General features: G+C 36.5%; 2 protein-coding genes and 1 long non-coding RNA gene across 16 annotated transcripts in view; 1 reads left to right on the forward strand and 2 right to left on the reverse strand.

The window, feature by feature from the left end:
• LOC131682154 (dual specificity tyrosine-phosphorylation-regulated kinase 2) overlaps positions 1-22,214 on the forward strand; it is a 382,133-nt gene that overhangs the window by 304,431 nt on the left and 55,488 nt on the right. For all 14 annotated transcript variants that reach the window (XR_009304031.1, XR_009304030.1, XM_058963403.1 and 11 more), the window contains 2 exons: positions 7,049-7,212; positions 7,272-7,549. Coding sequence is in view for 12 of the 14 variants with exons in the window: in XM_058963403.1 (XP_058819386.1) it covers positions 7,049-7,212; positions 7,272-7,549 (442 nt within the window). In the remaining 2 variants the exon portion in view is untranslated. The remainder of the gene's footprint in view (positions 1-7,048; positions 7,213-7,271; positions 7,550-22,214) is intronic.
• On the reverse strand, positions 7,064-8,029 carry LOC131682157 (uncharacterized). The gene is made up of 4 exons (XR_009304032.1): positions 7,867-8,029; positions 7,615-7,799; positions 7,257-7,541; positions 7,064-7,202 (listed from the first exon to the last, which is right to left on the reverse strand). It is a non-coding gene; the product is annotated as an uncharacterized LOC131682157 (long non-coding RNA).
• Positions 19,707-20,697, reverse strand: LOC131682156 (outer dense fiber protein 1-like). The gene is made up of 2 exons (XM_058963416.1): positions 20,413-20,697; positions 19,707-20,103 (listed from the first exon to the last, which is right to left on the reverse strand). The coding sequence occupies exons 1-2, from the start codon at positions 20,533-20,535 to the stop codon at positions 19,750-19,752; spliced, it is 477 nt and encodes a 158-aa protein (XP_058819399.1). The 5' UTR covers positions 20,536-20,697; the 3' UTR covers positions 19,707-19,749.

The raw sequence follows: 22,214 nt of genomic DNA on the forward strand, positions 1-22,214 counted from the left end.
AGACCATTCCATGACCGTCTATGTTGTTACTATGTGTAACTCTTAGTTCTTTTGCTAGCTCGAACACAGCCTGTCACCAGGACGATCTTTTTCTGTTAGATCAATCAGAGATTCCTTGGCAGAATTCCAAACTGCCCGGCTACTTATGGAGAGAATAAATATGCAAGAACACAGAACTTTACTTGCCTCTCCAATTTTGCAGAATGCAGCTCTTTTCTTCGCTCAGTTTGTTCAAGGTATAGTTCCGGCGCCCAGATTGAAAGATCACAAATTTGTTTAACCCATTCATGCCCATGTTGTTTGTGGACAACAACGTTTTTAAACAGCTGTAACTTTTGATTGAGTTGAGATTTGCTCGCAAAAACAAGTAACGCTCATTAATGTGATTATTGCCTATAATTTGAGTATTAACAGTTACAACGATCAGCTCTAGAACTGAAGTTATTGCAATTAGTCTGATTGGATTCCGATGGAGCAGTGCTGCCAGGGACAGTTTACGTTGACAACGGAAAATGATTTTTTCATATATCTTCGTTATGGTGCAATATTATTAAAAACTGATAAAACTTATCAATTTAGACTGTCGTTGGCTACGTTTTCCACATAATTGGACTATTGTAGTTATTCTAGTAGAATTGTATTGAGCATTAGAAGATAAAAATTGACCAGCTTCTAGCACTGCCATGGAAGCACCTATCTTTATGAAAATAGGCTTTTCGTGTTTCTTGACCCAACCATCTTCAAGGAAAAATAGTTATGAAACCTTAGATTCACTAGAAAAAAAAGTTGGGCATGAAAGGGGTAAAACGCACCCCCGGGGCAAAATGCACCCCTTGATTATATCGAAATCAGCTGAAAATTTCTAGAAAACGGTAACACCAGTTGGAAGTCCGTCATAATAAACATACACTGTCAAAGTTTGGTAACCGTACATCAATAGCAGCTCGAGAAAAAAACCAAAAACAATAACGTGCTCTTCTCATGTAATTATTGTGGCTCGTGCAACAAAGATTTTCCACTCTTATAAATACTGTTTTACTATTATATTAGAGCATTCCAGTTCTATTTATACCGTTGTTCATTATTCTGTCGCACTACATATGAAAAATCTACTAAATAATTCACTTTTTGCTAAATTTACATCTCTGCTCCATCGGGGGCAAAATGTCCTCTTCTTTGATTTTGCTGGTTTTGACATTGAAAATGTCTTACTGCACTATCTGGGGCAGCGTGTCATTTTAAAATCTAAAATCAAACGATGTAACGATTTTGCGTCACTATTTTATGCGAAAACAGAAAAATCGTTCTGAACATCTACCAATTGCATAACCTAAGGCTATTTAATGGCACACTTTTGTGAAATCTCGTTAGAAAACAAAACTACTTGCTTGTTCGCCGAGCATTCTACCCCGTTGTTGTAGTGCATTATGACCCATTGTTGTGGTGCATTTTGCCCCCGCACAGGTGCGTTTTGCCCCGCTTGAAAGTTGAATTATTTTCAAGTTTTTGAGTATTTTGCAAAGCGATATGGTTTTGATTACAGAGGAAAATGTTGGCTACACGATATCATTAATTAAATTCTCCCAATTGATGTTCTACAGCTTAGTTATGATCATGTTTCCTTAGGGGGTGCGTTTTACCCCATCTTCTCCTATTTCGTTTGGACTCCACAAACACCACCTAACGAGCCAAGTGCCCCTTCGAATGATTCCAAATGTTGCAAAATTCGCTTTTACACCAGCTGCACCAAGGTATGGCAGATTTGTTCTAATTCAACTGACTAGGTCAACATCAAATGAGTTCGTCAGGTATTGTTGCTACTTCTGCAGCGACCCTTTACTGCTGGCTAGGGAGGTGAATTTTTTGCGACCTCTGGTGATGAATAACCGAAACCACATAGTGGTTTCCATGTGATGCCGCAGCCCTGCCTCATTTGCAGTCCTTTTCCAGTTAGTTATGGAGGAGAGCAATGCACGTTCGACTCCTCCACAGCGAGAGTAGCTGGTGCTTTTGTATTCTTGTCACTTAATGGGGGAAGTGAAATACTACACCAGATTAAACCGACAAAAACCGATCTCAAACGTGAAAAACTTTATTTTAACGTAATAATAAAAAGCGATTAAATTGCTCAAAAATGCCGAGCAATCGCTTTGATTCCAATTTCTGTCTAGTTTCACTCACAATCCACTACAAGGTCAGTGAAAATCTCCGGGTCAAAACCACTCCAAAGGTGGCAACGCTATTTGCACTGGAGCTTCCGTTTTTGTTCTTCCACATTTCTGTTATTTAGCTATGGTGCTGTCCGGGTATATTTTTTCATTAATTTTATACTGCAGTCGACACTTAAATAACTGTGGTAATGATTTATTCCGTGATAGACTTGCATCAAATCTGCTTTGCAGTTTTTAGTTCTTCGGGAGTACCTAAAAACATATTTGTAGACCTACTGTTTATTACAAGAAATTTAAGTTGCAAAAACCATTTTTACCTTTTACGTGCGTGAAGGCTGTCAGGTGCTGATTTGATGCAAGAATGTTTTTCAACTTTTGATGAGAACTACTGCTCAAATGATTTATCATGGCTCGTTCTGCATCATGATGAACTGTGAACGAAATTTCACACTTATTACAACGAGCTGTGCATTTGTCTAGTTTTTCAAGCCAGTTTTTGTATTTTGAATTCAATAACCAACTGTCGTTGAAGGCACAGCCATAATTTTTCATAATGTGCATCCGACATTACAGTACTTTAAATTTTAAATCACTTCAAACTATTATCAGGCTGATATGTCTTATGTCTTGATTTGTTTATTTACAACTGATTTGAAGCGAAGGATACTTTAAGCAGAGAGTGGAGGAAGATGAATATCCCAGCAAAACCATTCGAAATTTAATTCTCTCTTCCGTCAATCAGAGTTCCGGCTCATATGTAATAACCGACTCTGAAGGAGATTGGGGATCAATCGATTGTATAATTTGTATGAAAGTTCTGTCTAAAACCAGACAGAATATCGTACCAAGTTCTATATGGTTTGACTGGGAACCATATAGCGCTCTAATATAACATGGTAGCACTTGTCTCCTTTCTCGCAGACTGTATGTTGGTAGAGTGACGACAACTCTCACAAATGGGGCAATGATTGTCTGTCAATATTATTACAGATTTTTGCATATTGAGTTAAACGAAGGCAAGTATACTCACCATCACTGTTTTTCAATATATTTCAAAATTTAACTTGTATATTTAAAAGTAAAAATTCTTCGCCGTCTCAACCGGTCCGGAGAAATAGTTATCAACCCGAAGACCCGGAGATCGTCCCTGAAAACCGGAGTCTCCGGGTCAAACCCATAGAGATGGAAACCCTATGTAAATATTAGTATTAAATTGGTCGATATTGTAGAGAGCACCCCATAGAGAAATATCATGTTCAAAAGTAATCTAAAAACTGTAGTTCAAGATTATTCTGTTGGAAATATTACAAAAATTTAGCATGTAAATTTTCATCTTTAAAAATATTGACTCTTCTGAAAAAGGAATGTTGAATATGCATACTTCTAGATCGGATTATTCAAAAAGTAAAAAAATGCGATCTCGTGACTAATATTTAATTAAAGGAATTAGGAAAACGAACTTTTAACATGACATCTTTAAAGTTTCGATTTATAAAGCAATTTTAGCCATATAATTCCCATGAAATAGATAATTGTTGCTCTCAGTAGCGCTGCCAAAAATCTAAGGGGTAAAGGTAAATCGAAATAGTTTCTTAGTGCTAATTAAAATTCCTTTATCCTACGGGGGTGATTAGTGCTGAAATAAAACCTAAATTTATTATTCTAGTTTAAAATCAACCAAAAGTTGGGTTAGGATTTACACCGAATTCCCCACGTGTAGGGTGGATTGTTAATCCGGTGAAAACTACCGAAGGTGTAGGTAAATGTAAGATGATTTTATAGCCTAGTTATAATTAGTACATTTGCAGTATAAAGCTGCACTGCATCAATGGAACGTGCTGCTATTAACCGGTGTTAACACTCCGCCCCAACACAACTTTATTACTCGTTATGAGCGATCATTATTCCGGCTCAAAGAATCAGGATGGTCCGGGAAACGGTTCGCCACAAACTCCGGACCCAAGCCCGGCGTCGCTGCGTCGGATGCACGCGCCCCGATTCCTACGATAATTTTGTGCAGTGTGACAACTGCGACAGTTGGTGGCACATGCGTTGTGCGGGAGTAACCAGTTCGATAGAAGAACGGTCGTGGACTTGTTTACCACAGAGTGTGGTTTTGTCATCCAGCAATCAGTCTGCGCGGGTTGCATTGCGACTAAAGCTTCTAGAGGAAGAGCGTGCAATTGAGCAGTGCGAGTTGAAGGCCGAAAAGAAGGCCTTAAAACTGGAGCGGAAGACAATGCAGCTGGCGCGGAAGGAAATACAGGCTGATGGAAGAACAACTCACAGAAGAAAGTCGTACCATCAATTACAGACGCCAGTAGGTTCAATAGACTTGACACCTGAGGACCATTATCCCAACCTCCCTTCCATTTCCCAACTTGAGTGGAAATGAGGCATAGTTTGCTCCTAGAGCAATGACACAACTCAATGTCAATGTCTGAGCAAGCCCCTACATCCTCGCTGTTTACCCCCCTTCGCCGGGGATCTCGCGGAATCTCCGATATTTATCAGTGCTTTAGCGAATACAACCGCAGCGTTTGGCTGTGGATATTCCCGTGTAGACAATCGTATGACATTACAGCGATGTTTGAAAGGTGCAGCGCACAAATCCGTCAGAAGCCGTCTTCTCCTACCGGAATCACAAGGGATCAGTACGCTACAGTTTCCCTATGGACGACCGAAATTGCTGATCAACGTGCTTTTGGATATGGTACGATCAACTCTAGCACCCAAGGCAGAAAAGTTCGACACACTCATCGAGTTTTAGATGGCTGTGCAAAACCTGTGTGACCATCTCCTAGCAGCGGGACTACAATCTCATCTTACGAATTCACATTTGTTGATAGAGCTGGTGGAGAAGCTCATAGCCCACGTTAAGATGGAATAGGCAAATGTCATGCAGTGGTATCCAGAACCGAATCTAAAATCCATTGGAGGATTTTTATTACCGCGTCCACTGGAAAACAGAAAGAGAAAGACCGGAACGGTGAGAATGAAGAAACGGTGAAAATTCACCTTTTTATTGGAAACACTGAGAAAAGATATGTTCTCAAGCATGAACCGAACCTGCGATCTCGATGATGATGCCATCATTTATTCCCAACAGGATCGTGATCACCGCCACAGCCTCCAATACCTCCCAATCTGCTTATCGACCCCCAAAGTCTCCTATAAGCAGATCATCACCTCTCCCTCTCATCGAACGGGCCAAATCTCTATCGTTATTGTTTGGATGCTGCGAAGTGTTCTGTCAATACCTGGAAACAGTAATTAAGAATGGGCGAAAATCGCAAACGAAAAAAAGCAGTTTTTTCCACACCGTGTGTGAGATCCTTATAAAAATTAATCAGCTTATGTAGAATGTTGTTACAGTATTGCTGATTGATTTTTATGAAGATCTAACACACGGTGTGGAAAAAACTGCTTTTTTCGTTTTCGATTTTTGCCCATTCTCTGCTCAACCTTAAACTACACAAATTGAAAAGCTTGCTCCTGGTGGGTCGTAGGAGAAGAACGCAACCGATAAGGCGCTTAATAATTGTTTCCAGTAACAAACATTAAAAAGCAATTTCTTTTTCGAGAAAGCATTACGCCAGTGCAGTGTAGTCTGTGTTACACTCATTCAAACTTGGGTGTAATAGAGCTTTTGTATAATGCACACTGGTTAAGTGCCATGTAAAAGCGAAACGTGTCCTATTTTCAGTAGCAAATGATTCTTTAGGTGCTAAAATCGGTTCGTTAATAATTAAATGTATACCTTAAAGGTATTCCCTGGACACTCCATTGAATATTAAACAACGAAATCGCTGAACACAACCATAATAGCCTAAATGCATGCAACCAGCGTTACAAATAGAAACTGCCATAAAATGAGTCGTTCCTACATACCTACTACACAAATTTCTAGCGCCTCCATCATGCAACATTTCGAAGGAGACGCCAGTTGTTTACTACCAACTTGCTCCATCAGCGATGAGACGCTGAACAAGCACACACATCCACACCCATACGCAAATTTTCCCATTACTGCAGTCAACTTTGGCAACATGCGCTTTCTTCAATTCATCAAATATATACATGGTAGTTAGGTACGCGTGACTAGTGCTTCATCACCCAACGAAGACTTTGTATATATGCAAAACTGGATGCAATTTATATTCCACCTTCTGGAGAACAATTTTCCACCAAACAACAACCAAACAGCACCGCGCTCCATCGACGAACGGGAACAAATTATGAACTACGGAAGAGCATGCTTGTAAGTGGAGGAAATATTAAATTACCGCTTCTTCACGACTTTTCCCGCCTGTGCTCAAGCAAATATGGTTTCAGAAAGCTCTGACGGAACTTGCTTCTTAGTATTCTCGCTATAAAAGAGATATTTCCGCACTTTCCGTTTGCAATAACAAGACTAGTAGGTACACGTGACTAACGAAGACGAAGACTTCGCAATGAATTGACTGTGGGATACGGACGACGAGAGGAAGTACCGTTCGTGTCTTATTTGTTTTGATAATTCATGATTTTTCAACACGAGACGAAAGCCTAAGAAGGATGAGTGAACTTTCGAAACAACATATATCTGTGTCTGGTTGCGGCAGAACTTCTGCTGACATTTCTAATTCTAAGTTTTTGCTGCATATCTCAAGGGAAATGAGTACCGCAAGGGTAAAATTAGTTGCTTATTGAGCGCATGGTGTGGTTTCTATTTATTCTTAAACGAGTAATTAAATTTCAATGAGGTTGGTTTACCGAGGCAAAGAATCTATTCAGTTTTAATACGTTTTATTCTATTTCACCAATATTTACCTGCCATTTTGACCAGTTATTAGAACGCATTACTAATGGGATGCTGTTTTTATTCATGTTTGCAGAGGCACTGAAGTACCATGGAACCGGGCTAACCGACTATGAAAAGCAGGAAATAGAAAAGTACCCGGAAGTCTACTATCTGGGTCTCGATGCCTGCAAAATTAACGCCAAGCCAGGCAGCACGCTTAATTCGGGTTATGATGATGACAATGGCAGCTATAATAAGGTAAGTTGTTAGTTTTGAGAAAAAAACGGATTTCGTGTACAAACCAAAACTTCGCTCAGGTGATTCACGACCACATCTGCTACCGGTACGAGATCCTCGAGGTCATCGGAAAAGGTAGCTTCGGCCAGGTGATTCGGGCGATAGACCATAAAACCAACAAGCATGTAGCAATCAAAATCATCCGCAACAAAAAGCGCTTCCACCATCAGGCCCTCGTCGAAGTTCGGATTTTGGACGAACTGCGGAAGAAGGACGTTGATGGTTCATACAATGTGATACACATGCTAGACTATTTTTACTTCCGCAATCATCTGTGCATCAGTTTTGAGCTGATGAGGTAAGTCAAATGAGACAGGGTTATATATTAGCAATGGCACAAAATCACGATTATCCTAAACTTACCAACATTCGATTATTCAACCGTCATAATATTCTATGCGATTGTACGGTCCACTTGGTCCCCAGCATGATCCGCACGGAATACCGCGGGGTCTAAATGGAGTACGAGGCCAACCTAGCCCGCAGGGTCCCCAAGGACCGCACGGAGCTATACATGGTCCACATCCCGGTGCGTAGCAGAAGTTAGACTAGTGACAAGTACAAGACATTGTTTTTGTGTATGTTGATTTAAACAAGTGTGTGAATAATACTTACCGATGGACATCCAATGTAGTTGCATAACAGAGGCATAGTAAATATAGGCCGAACCCGCTTCTAATATTACGGGGAAAATATTTCACGAGAATTTTACGACTGCTTTGGCCGAAAGGAAAGTTTTGAATGATTTTCATCCAACCGCTGTTTTTTCTTTGCCCAATGCAAGGCCTACCACGATAACTCCATTATGACGATTCAGGCAACGATAAAAAGCTCCCTATGCGGTCTCATTATACTCATGTTATGGAATTTTACGTTTTACATTTCTTATAAAAGAAATGTATAGAATTCGCTCAAACTTTCAAGATTTTTTCCGAGGCCCGGAGGGCCGAGTCTTATATACCAATCGACTCAGCTCGACGATTTGGGACAATGTCTGTGTGTGTGTGTGTGTCTGTGTGTGTGTGTGTATGTAACGGACAAATTCTCATTCGTGTTTCTCAGCAATGGCTGAACCGATCTTATCCAAACCAATTTTAAATGAAAGAACTAAAAAACAGTATGAACGCTATTAATTTGTTTTTGATTCTGATGTTTAGTTTCCAAGATATGAATGTTTGAATGCGTAAAAATGGCGTTTTTTGCAGTTTTTTTGAATTATCTGCCAAAATTGACAATATAGATTAACAATTTATATGTTTTTAGACAGCTTTAACGAATATCTTTCGAACAAGCTATAGATTGTTGAAATCGGACTATTATCAAAAGAGATATTAAACACTAAATGCGGACGAAAGATTTTTATCATTTCCCATTGCCAGAAATATGACCAAAAACATGTAATCTATTATTAACGCCAAAACGGCTTATTTTAGGTCAATAGTATCTTCAGAGAATTTAATGGAGGAAATATGCCCTTTCTTTTGGTATTGTGCTTTTGCTGATTAATCCCCCTATGAGTGAGATATTTTCACAAATTTTCTTGGAAGTGATTATATCGAAATGATGCCTTCTACAAATTTGTAGCTCTTACTTTTGCGAATAACTTTACTGAAGACTTCAAATATCTATTTTGAATACTTTAAAAGTTATGGCTTGTTGTTTATGGATTACTCTTTGTCGCCTATTTATTGCTCAATATAGAAATAATCCATTGAAATAAGCCAAAAATTATTTCGACAAATCGAATTTTGTATTTTATTTTTCTATCTCCAACCGCTAGAAATAATCACCGCACCGAACACTTCCAAGTTGTCTGGAAGGAACTTGATAACTTATCAGTACAAAAATGTTCATTTGTGCGAACCTTCTGACTGCAATTTTTCTAACTAATGACCATCGGATCGATCTGAAACATATCGGAAAATGAAAAGCCAAATAAATAACTCCAAGCAACGGCGTAGCCCAGAGAAGGTTTTGGGGTTTAACACCATACAACCCCCCCCCCCACCACACCCAAAAAAAATATTGGATTGAAGTTGAAAATTTATTGATGCAGACTGATTTAATTCAATATTACAATAACAATTATCTGATCCGTAGATTGATAACCTGTTGTTGTAAACATCATGAGGACTTTTGATAAATTGTCGGAATGGGGTCCTGATATGTACCTGATCTATTGGTCTTGATTTCACAGTTGTCTAATAGCATCAATATCAAATTCCTGCCTGAAAACATTCCAATAGAAAATTCCAGAGTTCTGTAATCAATAATAATCCTCAGATTTCTTTTCAAATTGAGTTCGCTTTTGTAGAGATGTACTGTAATAAAAGTCTTTATTTAATAGAAAGCGAAGTTAAAATTGATTTAATGTCTATGAAACATAGAACTGCTCACCAAAAAAATGCATAACTTTCAACATTTGCCAAAAATGTTTTTGCCTTTCTCATTCACTCTAAAATTCGTCAATCTAATCCCGACCCGGAGGGCCGAGTGTCATATGCCAATCGACTGAGTTCGTCGAGATCGGAAAATGTCTGTGTGTATGTATGTGTGTATATGGAAAAAATGTGACCTCTGTTTCTAAGAGATGGCTGGACCGATTTAGCCTCAAGTTAGTTAGTCTCAAATGAAAGGTACAACCTTCCCATCGGCTGCTATTGAATTTTTTATTGATTGGACTTCCGGTTCCGGAGTTACGAGTTGAAGAGTGCAACCACACAGCAAATTCCCATATAAACTGAAATGAAAAATTTTCAAAATCAAATTTGTATTTTGACTTTTTTGGACTTTGGTACATTTTTGTCTTTCTCATATAGAAAGGTTATGCAATCACTCTAAAACTCGTCAATCATACCGGCCCGGAGGGAGTATACAGTGAGGGGTAGCTACTTTAAAATTAAAACTAGTTTAAAATTTCTTAACAAGTTGAAAATTTTCGGCAGGATCTGGAGCTCCCGGACCTTTCTCCATGATCCGCCCCTGGTTTCAAGCGACGTTTCAGTATCACATAGTATCTCAAGATCGTGGCTGTCGATCCATTGTATGTATGTGCAAATCGTACTGAACATGTAATATTCATTTCCACCATTGTATTGAACATAACCAGCCATGGAATCGTAGTCTGGACAAATGAGACAAGCACAATTGCACCACTAGGTGGATTAAGACAGGTTTTTTTGGGAATGCGTCGAGTTGAGACGAAAACGTAATATGATGAATAACGAGGATAACACTTTCCGAATGTAGAGAGAAATTTATGAAAAATAACGATTTCCATTCGATTCTAGCAGGTTCTGATCGATTTTGATGAGCATTTGATTTTTGTTGTATGACCAATTATATGTATAGGTCAAATGTTTAAAATCAGTAATTTAAGGTCAAGATAGCATCATTTTGAAACCGCCAACTTCGGAGGTTTAGTATCTTCGATGAGTTTTACAAACGTTAAACAGCGCATCATTTGATAAAATAATTTTGACAGTATATCGTCCAAGAAGTATTTATGGTGATTTTTCTCAGGTTAATATTCATGATTACAATAAAGTCTCAACAAATTCGCTAGACACGAACTCTGTTACTATTTTCTGAAAAATTAATTCTGCATAATTTTAAAACTTCAAAAATTACGGTTTCGGAATTATGCCGTTTGGACAGTATGATCGATTTTCACCAAACCCCCACCAAACCGAATTTCTGGCTACGCCGCTGACTTCAAGTAAGTAGAAACAAAGTCGTTCTACACTCGTTCACAAGAAACTTCTTCGAATGCTGAATATCTATTATAATACATTGAAACCCTGATTTTATCAGCCAAATATGAACATATGTTTGATGGGCTCTAGCAGACGAACAAGACTGAATTCGAGTAAATCCTTTCTTGAGCATGTTTTCTTTATCATAAAGATGGAAATATGCAAAAATAAAAAGTTCATCATAATCAGAAATAGTTATCAGACTACATCAAGGGACGGGAAGAATATTTTTACAGCTTCAGTTTATTATAAAGAAAAAATAATTGCCCGATTTAGTCAATGTCCCCATTTTGTCAGCCTAAAATACACCATGAGACTGATAAAAATGGGTCTTTATTGTATGTATTATTCACTGTGTTTCACATTAATAGGTACATTTCATTTTTGGGGATTTTTTATTGTATCGAACTACAACAATTTTTAGGTAATTTTCAAGGGGTTTTTTTATAGACTTCTTCCAAAATTTGGCGAACCTATTCCAATTCGTATACCAATTAATTGGTATACTTAAGGGTTAATATGTTGCAGATAGAGAAAATACTGAAATTTTCAGCTTTTTTCTTACACAATATTACGAAAGATTATTAAACAATTTTTCTTAATAAGTTTGTGAAAATTATAAACTATTTGAAATTTTTTAATAGTATAATTTTTTTTATTTAACCGTGATTTTTTAATAAATAGTGACCATCGCTTCACAACGTAGTCTATTTTTCATGGCTTGCGGTGAGCACGATCTCTCGAATTGCTGAACTGAAAATTATGGAATAGAAATAAATTTTTAGTATTCTTTACTTTACTCGCCGCGCAGATAGCTCTGAATTAGACCCGCTGGTGCCCTAAGACGATTTCGCTAGATTTTCAGTGCACTGTGCACACAGTGCATTAACGCAAGTGACGGAAGGTTATCGAAAAGTTTCGTGAAAATGAAAATTCCAGTAATGATGATGATTTCCCCAAACGGTTCGTTTTCGAGAGGTTTTTATTTGTTCTTTGGCATTAGGATTAGCGATAATAATTCAAATCAAGGATACTACTGGGAAGTCACCTTTAGAAAAACTCGATGTCGAAGTAAAATTTGGAACTATGCACGCATGCACTTCAGAGATGGCGTGATATCCGGAGCTGCGATTTCATTTCAACCCTTTTTTGTGAAAATGGCGATACTTACAAATGTAAACATAAGGCTTTTTTCATACATGCGAATGAGGGCTTTGAAACGCAACCAATTAACCTAAAAATTTTGATTCTACGATATTGCTTTCTTAAACTACAGCAAAAAATACAACGGGCGAAACTGTATTTTTGTTTGTTTATTTAAAGTTTCGCCCTCCACGCTCCATGCAAACAAACAGGGCGATACTTTTTTTGCTAGCAGTTTTGAAGCGAAACTGTCATTTTCGTATTTTTTTAGGATTATCAAGCTGATATCAGCTGTAAATAGTAACAATGATCGCTATTGAAAAAAACCCGGACGAAATCGGTGGTGTAGAACTGTTGTTATTGTAAAAAAACGTAAGGACGATACTTCAATGCTGATAGGTGGGACCGAAAAAGTAAACAATCGCCAAAGGGTAAAGTATAAACTTTAAATCGATTAAAAAAAATGCGATTTTTTTGGCTCAGTACAATATATAACCCCTTTAGGAAAATTCAGTTTTCCCACCACAATTTAGATATTTTATTAACAGAGCATTAACAATAATTCGTAGCTATGTCTATTTTATGGGCCATTTTTTCGCTTCCCATTGATTTGATTTGAGATTTCTAGCACTGATGTTGTCCTATGCTGATTTGAGCGATTCTCTGAGTCCTGCCACTTTCCCATGTAGTATGTGTTATCAAAAACATCGCGAAGCATCAAGTTCTAAATGTTCTCAAACGATATAATATCCGAAGAGAGTGATAGGAGTTATAAGAAATGTCTCATCACACTATTAGGTGGATTAAAAGCGTTTTTGACTGTACACTACGTCAGTGTAATCGATGTTACACTCATCCAAACTTCAGTGTAATCAGTCGATCTCATTTTTTGCACTACTACGGTGTAGCACCTGGAGAAACGAAAATGCTAATAGCCGAACAGTGTTATTTTATTGAATTGTGGCTATTAGAATTACATATATCAACATCTATGTTCGATTTTCATTGGTGTTGATGAACATAATTTGTGTTACACAAAAAAGAGTTTTAAGAACAAACTAATCCATGAGTAGCAACTCGTTCGCAGATAGATTAGCGAAGACAATGGCATTTGAATTCTTGTACCAAAAATTGGTCGGTATCCCCCGGTTTTTCAATATCGGTATGCAGTGCATTGATACAACGCAGACTAAGAGTCCTCGGTAAAGGAACATTGGAGCCATTTGATATTTGGACTGCAAATTACAAGCAAGTAATAAACTTCATACGAAGTGGTGTGCCTAATTGGGAAGAGTGTGTATCTCAATAACGACAATCACTTATCAATATAGTAGATAATACACTTAGTTTAAGGAATGTGCATACCACAATAGATCTAAATACTGGTCGCAGTGGTTCGTCTCCAACAACCAAAAAATATTGGAATTGTCGGTACCATAGCCCTAACAGAAACAATACTTAGCTTAATGATTGCAAAAATTCTAATTAGCTATTGTTACACAATTTAATTAGTTTGCTTTTACTTAGTGAAATAAAGTACCATAAAGAAAGAATTATTTTAGTGATCAAATTATTGATCTCTTCTGAAATATTTGCGTATTGAATTAGGGAAATACAAATACCTTTTTAACGGAAAAGCTTCTGGTCCCCCCTCCATGTAGCCACCAGTGAATGTTCAATTAACTTCCCAATTCCCATAACAATATGTCTAATTTGACCGACTCTTATTAAAAGTCGTAAGAACAGAACATGCTTTGTAAAACCTGCTTCAAATATTGTATATTAGAATATAAGAAACGTATATAAACTTCAAGCGAAAAAATTGGACAGCAGCTCTTCAATATAAAAATCGTTTAAAAAACTATCAGTGTAAGAACCGAAAAATAGAAATACCCGGCATTCACAAAGTACTTTCTTTATCCGACTTTTATTCTTGAATGTAACTTTATATGGATTTTCCTGCGAACAATTTATTTTATGTAGACATTTTTAATAGTCGAGTTTCATCCTTGCCGACTTTTTTAGAGGAGAACTTTGTAAGTAAATTTTATGCTGAAGAGTTTCAGTCCGATTATCACGCTTGAAGTTTATATTCGATTTACACACTAGTGCTACACCGGTGTAGTGAAAAAGCTATGATTTAATAGCTGGGTACATGTAACATTGTGGAAATGTCTATTAAATTATTATTAAACTTTGTAGGTATATATAAGTGAATGACTGCCACAAGCCTGATGAGCAGCATGTCGACGCTGACACTTCAAACAACAAAAATATATTATTTAATTAGCTTAATCAGTGTGAGTTCAATGTTGTTTTCATGTTAACATATTTTGAAATGCGGGGTGGTAAGGAAGTGGGGGATAATTAGTTGGAAGGGGTGGATACGTCGGGAACAACCTAACGTATTTTGGTATATAGGTGGATGAAGCGAATGCGGGTGTGAGATTGGACTGAGAGGGAAGAGTGAGAAAGTTGGAGAGGGTTGTGAGAGGAAGGAGGGAGAGGGATGAATGATGAGTGCAACACCCAACTTCATATTATACCTTCCATTTGAGACTAGGTTAGTAATAATTGATTTAGTAATCACCGAAGTGGCTTTAGTTTTTGAATATGCCCGGAACCCAGGAATTGTCGATAGTGGACAATATATTGCAAGTGAAAATCGGTAAAGAGTTCGTTGAGAAATAGGACATTAACTTAGGAACTTGTCCCTGAGGCCAATGTGGTCAAAGCTACTTTGATTGGTCATTAGTGATCTAGACCCGCTAATCCAAGTAATGTTGAAGTCATTTATATATGTATTACATCATTCGGACACCATGGTGTTAGGGACCATTCATAAATTACGTAACGCGAAAATTGCCCTAAATTGATTCCCCCTCCCCCCATGTAACGAATTCTCACAAATTTCTCTACCCTCGAAAAAAAAAATTTTTTTGTTCGATAAAAACATGTTACGTAACGATCTAGCTTACTCCCCCTCCCCCATATGTCACAACATGTCACAACTTCTCGTACCCCCTATCCCCCTAAACGCGTTACGTAATTTATGAATGGTCCTGACCGTACTTTTCAACCCGTAACTCCGGAACCGGAAGTCGGGTCAAGTAATAAATCAATAGTAGGTTATGGGAGCAGTATACCTTTCACTTGAAACTGTGCAAAGCGGTTCAGTCTTTCCAAAAAGTCCCAAATAAACGATTTTTATCAAATTATTTTTTTCGGGATAACATAAAATTTCGTTTCATGTATTTTAAAGAAATTTGGCTTCAAAAATACGAATTCAATTTCCGCAATTTCATGTTTCGGAAATTTTAGTCCCGATTTATATGGGGATTTCTTATATGACCGGACGATTCATTCTATATTTCCGGAACCATTTAACCGATGCGTACGAAATTTCATAGCAATCTGTCGAGATAATGTACATAATGTAGATAATAATTTGAGACTAAGTTTGTGAAAATCTGCCCTACCATCTCCGAGAATCTAAAGTGAGTTTATTAAGGGGGGCATCTGTAAAGTGCTCCGAAGCGAAAGTTATTTTGTTTTCGGCAGGTCAGGGCTAAATATATTTGTCCCAGGAAAGGACTAAAGGAATGACATTACCCACCTAGCCAAGCCGTATTCAACGATTTATCAAACCCCCATTAAATTGAAATGGATGATCGGTACGGTTGTCCACGTTTCTTCCTTATTCAAGGTTCAAAATAATTCGCTGATCAAATAAATAATTTGATTGTATAATTTTTATATTTCAGAAGAGATCAATAATTTGATCACTAAAATAATTCTTTCTTTATGGTACTTTATTTCACTAAGTAAAAGCAAACTAATTAAATTGTGTAACAATAGCTAATTAGAATTTTATAATTATCTTCATTTTGTACACTGCACCGTTGGCCTGGCCGCTTTAATGAATGTACCACATACCAAATGTGCCACAAACATTAATAATGTAGGCGAACGTCTGCAATTTTCTAGGACTTCTACACGTATTGGCTGTGTAGGTGTAGACTAGTCTAGACTAGACAACCCGAAAGTAATTTTGTTTTAAGATTTGGAAAGTAAGGCAACAATGTACCTCTTGTGTAATGTGAGGATTTATTTATACATTCAGTATGGACGAAAAAAAAGGATTTTTCAGTCACGCAGAGCCACACATGCGAGCGTGCCAAGAGTCCAACCATTTCCGCGGCGGACATAAATCTTGATACAATTGTCTGAAATAGGAAATTCGGTAAGATTTTGAAAGCTTAGACTTGTAGTTATTCGATGAACCAAAAAAAATAGAAAAACCGATTTAATCCACCTATCAGTGAGATGAGACATTTCTTACACATATCACTGTTGTATTATTCGTTAGCTTGCCGATCACACGCTAAATTTACAAGCAACTAGATATGAGATATGCACGAATAACGCTTCGAATAAACTGAATAAATTAAAGAAAAATAATAAAACAAAACAAAATTTAAAATAAAAAAGTTATTCATAAAATGGATAGAATGATTAACATAAATCAAATTAATAAAATAAATAAATCAAATTAGCTCAAATAAAAATTAGACGATATTAAAACATAATGAAATTAAGAGAGTAAATTAAATTGTTTCAGGATAACAAGCTATCATACAAAAACATAAAGGACTGGCTAAACCGAATTGATAAAATTAAGAAACTGAATAAAATATGTGAACTGGGAAAAACTAACCATTTAATAAAATGATTGAAATAAATAATATGAATAAAACCATAAAAAAATGGAATAATAAAATAAATACCTAATATGAATAATATGGATTAAATTAACTCTTTCATACCTAATTATTTTGTCGCATATATAGGGTTCCAAAACCGTCATAATTTTTCACCGATAACTGAAAATGTCTCTGGCAGCACTGCTCTAGTGAAATCCAATCAAAGCAATTGCAATAGTTTGAGTTTCTTGTAACTATTAGCGCTCAAATAAACGGTGATTGTCACAATTATTAGTTTTACTTTTTTGTGAAGAAATCTTGTCTAAGCCCAAAGTTATACTGCCCATGAATGCATATTTGTCCCGTTTTCTATCTTTATGGGACTGATTTGCGAGCATGGGCAGTAAAGCTATTTGAAAATGTTGTTCATAAATAACAGGATAAACAGAGAGTTAATAAAATCAATAAAATGAATGGAATGAATAATATAAACAAAATAAAGAATTTTCATCACAATAAAAATGTTTTCTGTCTTTTTATCATTTTTTCATTTTGTTTGTTTTTAAGCAGTTAAATTATTAAAATAAAAAAATCAGCGATATTAAAAAGTAATAGAATTAATAGCAGAAATTGTATTGTATTTAATTAATGTTCTAGATGAAATGAATAAAGTGAATGACTGAACAAAATTAGTCAGATTATTAATATGAATAAAAGTGTGAACCGGAAAAATATCAGAAAAAAATATTAGAAAAAAGTGAATAAAATAAATTAAATGAATAATTCGAATAAGATACATAAGATAATAAACTGATCGGAATGCATACAAAGAATTAAATGAATACAATAGATAAAATTAGGTCACATAAACAAAATAAATAAAACCAATGCTAAATGAAAATAATCTTTAAAATGAAATGATCATTTATTTAGTATTAGTCAAATATTTAAAATGCAAAAAATAAACCAAACGAATATAATACATTAAAGGAATGAGCAGGCAAAAATGGGAATATATAATAATATTTTAAGAAAGCTGTTGAAATGAAGTAAATGAATAAAACGAATTTCATGAATTCCAAAACCATTGTTTCAGAATATTCTGAAATGTTTGTGAAAATCCTATTGCAAAGAACACGTTTGCGTTCTTTTTTTCTTGACGGAATTTTTAGGATTATCTGGTGTTTCTACTTTAATGATGGTCCTTAATTAGTCATCAGAAAATCTAGAAATCAGGAATTTGTTTTGGAATTAAAAGATATCTTTTTGGTTACAGGCATCTGAAAATTGATTTTGTATAGAATAGAATTTTCAGGTTCAGTATTTTAACGCGTAATTAGAAATAGCAAACTGAGAAAAGGCCACCTGTAAATAGTATTCATTCGCATTGAAATATCTAGAAAAGAGTGTCAAGTGTCCAGGCTATGTTGGCAATTATATTATTGTCGATGGCATAAGACTCGTACGTGCAGTCGATTACAATGCAGTCTTTTTCCACCCATCCTTATTACTTGCGAATTGTTTCGTTCGGAATTCTCGTTCTGGAGATATGGGTTAAGGAGTCCTATACAAAGCAATACCATTGTAAAGAAATAGTTCAAACTACCAGAATAAGAATTTAAATTCATCGAAAAGCCAGTTAGTATTGAAAGTACTCCTGCACTGCTTTGAGACACGAACATTCTTGAAATTACATATCGTATTTTTCGCAAATAAATATTCATGTCACATTGATCATGAAAAATGTATATTGGGGTTTTTAGTACAACTCAGTGTCAGTTGTGAGGAATGGTAAATGAGAGAGCTGTGACATTATTTTTGTTTACAGTGCGAAATTTTGATTCCTTACATCTTTATTTTCAATAATGCAACTGATAAATTTTCACTACAATTTTGCTATTCAAAAATACAGTTGCTCTTGGTGATACTACGAGTATAATATGAATATGAATTATATTAAATTATATTAGAAATCTATTTTCACACTACTAGGAGAATTACTTAATGTATTCATATACCATCCAACGTTTATCTCACGAGTGAACGCATTGCTCAATCCAACGGGTAAATACATCAACTCTGGACAATGAGGGTGGATGTAGCGTAGTTGGTAAATCGATTACCTTGTACGCAGCGCACCTGGCTTCGAGTCCCGACCCCGCACATAGGGTTAGAAATTTTTCATAAGAGATTTTTCTAACCACAATAGATCTAAATATTGGTCGCAGTGGTCCGTCTCCAACAAAAAAAACCCGAAGAGGCGAATGACCGTAAGGTTACAACCTCTATAATCGAAAAAAACTCTGGACAAATTTGCACTTTGAAGTGAATTTACACATTATTTTGTCTTTGAAATGAACTTGCTTATTAATTTTTGAGAAATAAGTAATTGATTATTAAGTAAATTCACAAAATGTTTCCGGAATCAAAATCCTTGAATCACGCAGATGTGTTTGCATACCCGGATATTCAAAATCGGTTTAGTTTTGACCCTAAAAAACCAGTAAAGCAATACTCTGTATGGAACGGTCTCATTTTTAGTTAGTGGAAATTGGTAAGCGAAGCATGAAAATACAAAATGTTTAATATCTCCGCCGCTCGTGAACGGATTTTGACAATCTATAGCTGTTAGAAAGGTATTTTCATAGGCTTCTTGTCACTTTCGTCGAATGTTACACTACATCTGATAACATGTGCCGAATTATAGGGGCCCCTCAGTTTAATGGTTCCGAGTTGTTTTAAAACCGCCCTGATATTATAATGAAGTATTCAATAGAATGAACAGATTAAATTATTTATTTTAATGTATCTTTAAAAACTAAACTATCGATTTCATTTTTGAAAGCATTGTATTTCTAACTACAACATGTCATCAGCTTTAGATAAATTTTTCTAATTCAGCATCCGTTATTAGTATCTCGACAGGGACCATATGGTCCACATAGACCCCAGGGCCCACATGGTCCGCTCGGTCCACATGTCCCATAAGGTCCGCAAGGACCACAGGGACCGCATGGACCACAAGGACCACAGGGTCCAGAAGGCCCGCAGGGTCCACAGGGCAAGCATGGTCCGCAAGGAGCACAGGGCGGTAAAGGTGCCCAGGGTCCGCATGGTAAACACGATCCGCAGGGGCCATACGGTCCACAAGGTCCGCACGGAGCACAACCAATCTGCGAGCAGGTTCCGAAACACGCATCGTAGGGGCCACACACTGGGGGACATGGATCACAGTACGGTCCACAGGGGCCCTATATAAAATTAAAAGAAAAATATTAGGTAGAGGATGTGTGTGGCTATGTTAGAAACAGTCATATGAATGAGTCGTTTTTCATATCCTAATAAAACCTGTAGAGTTTGCGCATTTGTTTTGCATCAGAATACGTGTATGCCGCTTTTGCTCAACCCCGTAGCCGCGTCAAGTTATAATCTCAACCGCTGTCAGTTCCTACACGTTCACAGCAGTTGGGGTTGGAAACTGTCTCAGTTTCGCTTCGAGCAAAACTCATAATAAAAATTATCATGTTCAGAGGCATAGAACTGCCTCTACTAATACTTACACAAGGTCCGCGTGGTCCGCAAGGTCCGCAGGGTCCGAAAGGTCCACAGGGTCTGCAAGGTCCACACGGTCCGCAAGGGCCACATGGTGAGAAGCACGGAGAATAGCAGATTTTCTTCGGCATTTCCAAAATATTTATGTAGCCGCTAGGTTGTTGTTTAAATTCGGAACCTTCTTCTAGATTGTATCCGGTGATAAATCAAGTTATTGCTTCCAAATTTTTTTTTTTTCAATTATATGAAAATTTTGCTTCTGCACGGGCCGAAAGATGAAAATGTAATGAATCCGGTAGGACTGTCGTTTTACAGGATTGGAATTTTTCATAGGCTGCTGTGCTAAAATCGAGCATACACTGATAATAATTCAAACGATTCAACTATGTGAAATAAAACATTATTATATGTCTTCATGTGTGGAAGCGAACCAAATATTTTTCAATTGAATTCGATGTTTAAAATCACTTTTATCGATACTTTTTACATTTCTTATAAAAGAAATGTATAGAATTCGCTCAAACTTTCAAGATTTTTTCCGAGGCCCGGAGGGCCGAGTCTTATATACCAATCGACTCAGCTCGACGATTTGGGACAATGTCTGTGTGTGTGTGTGTGTGTCTGTGTGTGTGTGTGTATGTAACGGACAAATTCTCATTCGTGTTTCTCAGCAATGGCCGAACCGATCTTATCCAAACCAATTTTAAAAGAAAGAACTAAAAAACAGTATGAACGCTATTAATTTGTTTTTGATTCTGATGTTTAGTTTTTAAGATATGAATGTTTGAATGTGTAAAAATGGCGTTTTTTGCAGTTTTTTTAAATTATCTGCCGAAATTGACAACATAGATTAACAATTTTTATCTTTTCAGACAGCTTTAATGAATACCTTTCGAACAAGCTATAGATTGTAGAAATCGGACTATTATCAAAAGAGATATTTAACATTAAATGCGGACGAAAGATTTTTATCATTTCCCATTGCCAGAAATATGACCAAAAACATGAAATCTTATATTAACGCCAAAACGGCTTATTTTAGGTCAATAGTATCTTCGGAGAATTTAATGGAGGTAATATGCCCCTTCCTTTGGTATTGTGCTTTTGCTGATTAATCCCCCTATGAGTGAGATATTTTCACAAATTTTCTTGGAAGTGATTATATCGAAATGATGTCTTCAGCAAATTTGTAGCTCTTACTTTTGCGAATAACTTTACTGAAGACTTCAAATATCTATTTTGAATACTTTAAAAGTTATGGCTTGTTGTGGATTACTCTTTGTCGCCTATTTATTGTTCAATATAGTAATAATCCATTGAAATAAGCCAAACATTATTTCAATAAAACGAATTTTGTATTTCATTTTTCTATCTACAACCGCTAGAAATAATCACTGAACACTTCCAAGTTGTCTGGAAGGAACTTGATAACTTATCAGTACAAAAATGTTCATTTGTGCGAACCTTCTGACTGCAATTTTTCTAACTTATGACCATCGGATCGATCTGAAACCTTTCGGAAAATGAAAAGCGAAATAAATAACTCCAAGCAACGGCGTAGCCAAGAGATGGTTTTGAGGTTTAACACCATACAACCCCCCCCCCCCCCCACCGCACCCAAAAAAATATTGGATTGAAGTTGAAAATTTATTGATGCAGACTGATTTAATTCAATATTACAATAACATTATCTGATCCATAGATTGATAACCTGTTGTTGTAAACATCATGAGGACTTTTGATAAATTGTCGGAATGGGGTCCTGATATGTAACTGATCTATTGGTCTTGATTTCACAGTTGTCTAATAG

This window comes from Topomyia yanbarensis, chromosome 2 (genome assembly GCF_030247195.1).
Source record: "Topomyia yanbarensis strain Yona2022 chromosome 2, ASM3024719v1, whole genome shotgun sequence".
Taxonomy (NCBI): Eukaryota; Metazoa; Arthropoda; class Insecta; order Diptera; family Culicidae; genus Topomyia; species Topomyia yanbarensis.

What these genes read in the sequence shown, in the direction of transcription:
- LOC131682156 (XM_058963416.1), bottom strand. Translation starts at nt 20,535, where the DNA reads ATGCCGAAGAAAATCTGCTATTCTCCGTGCTTCTCACCATGTGGCCCT. An exon ending in GCGGACCACGCGGACCTTGT is followed by an intron (nt 20,104 to 20,412) that starts GTAAGTATTAGT and finishes AATTTTATATAG; the next exon opens with GGCCCCTGTGGACCGTACTG.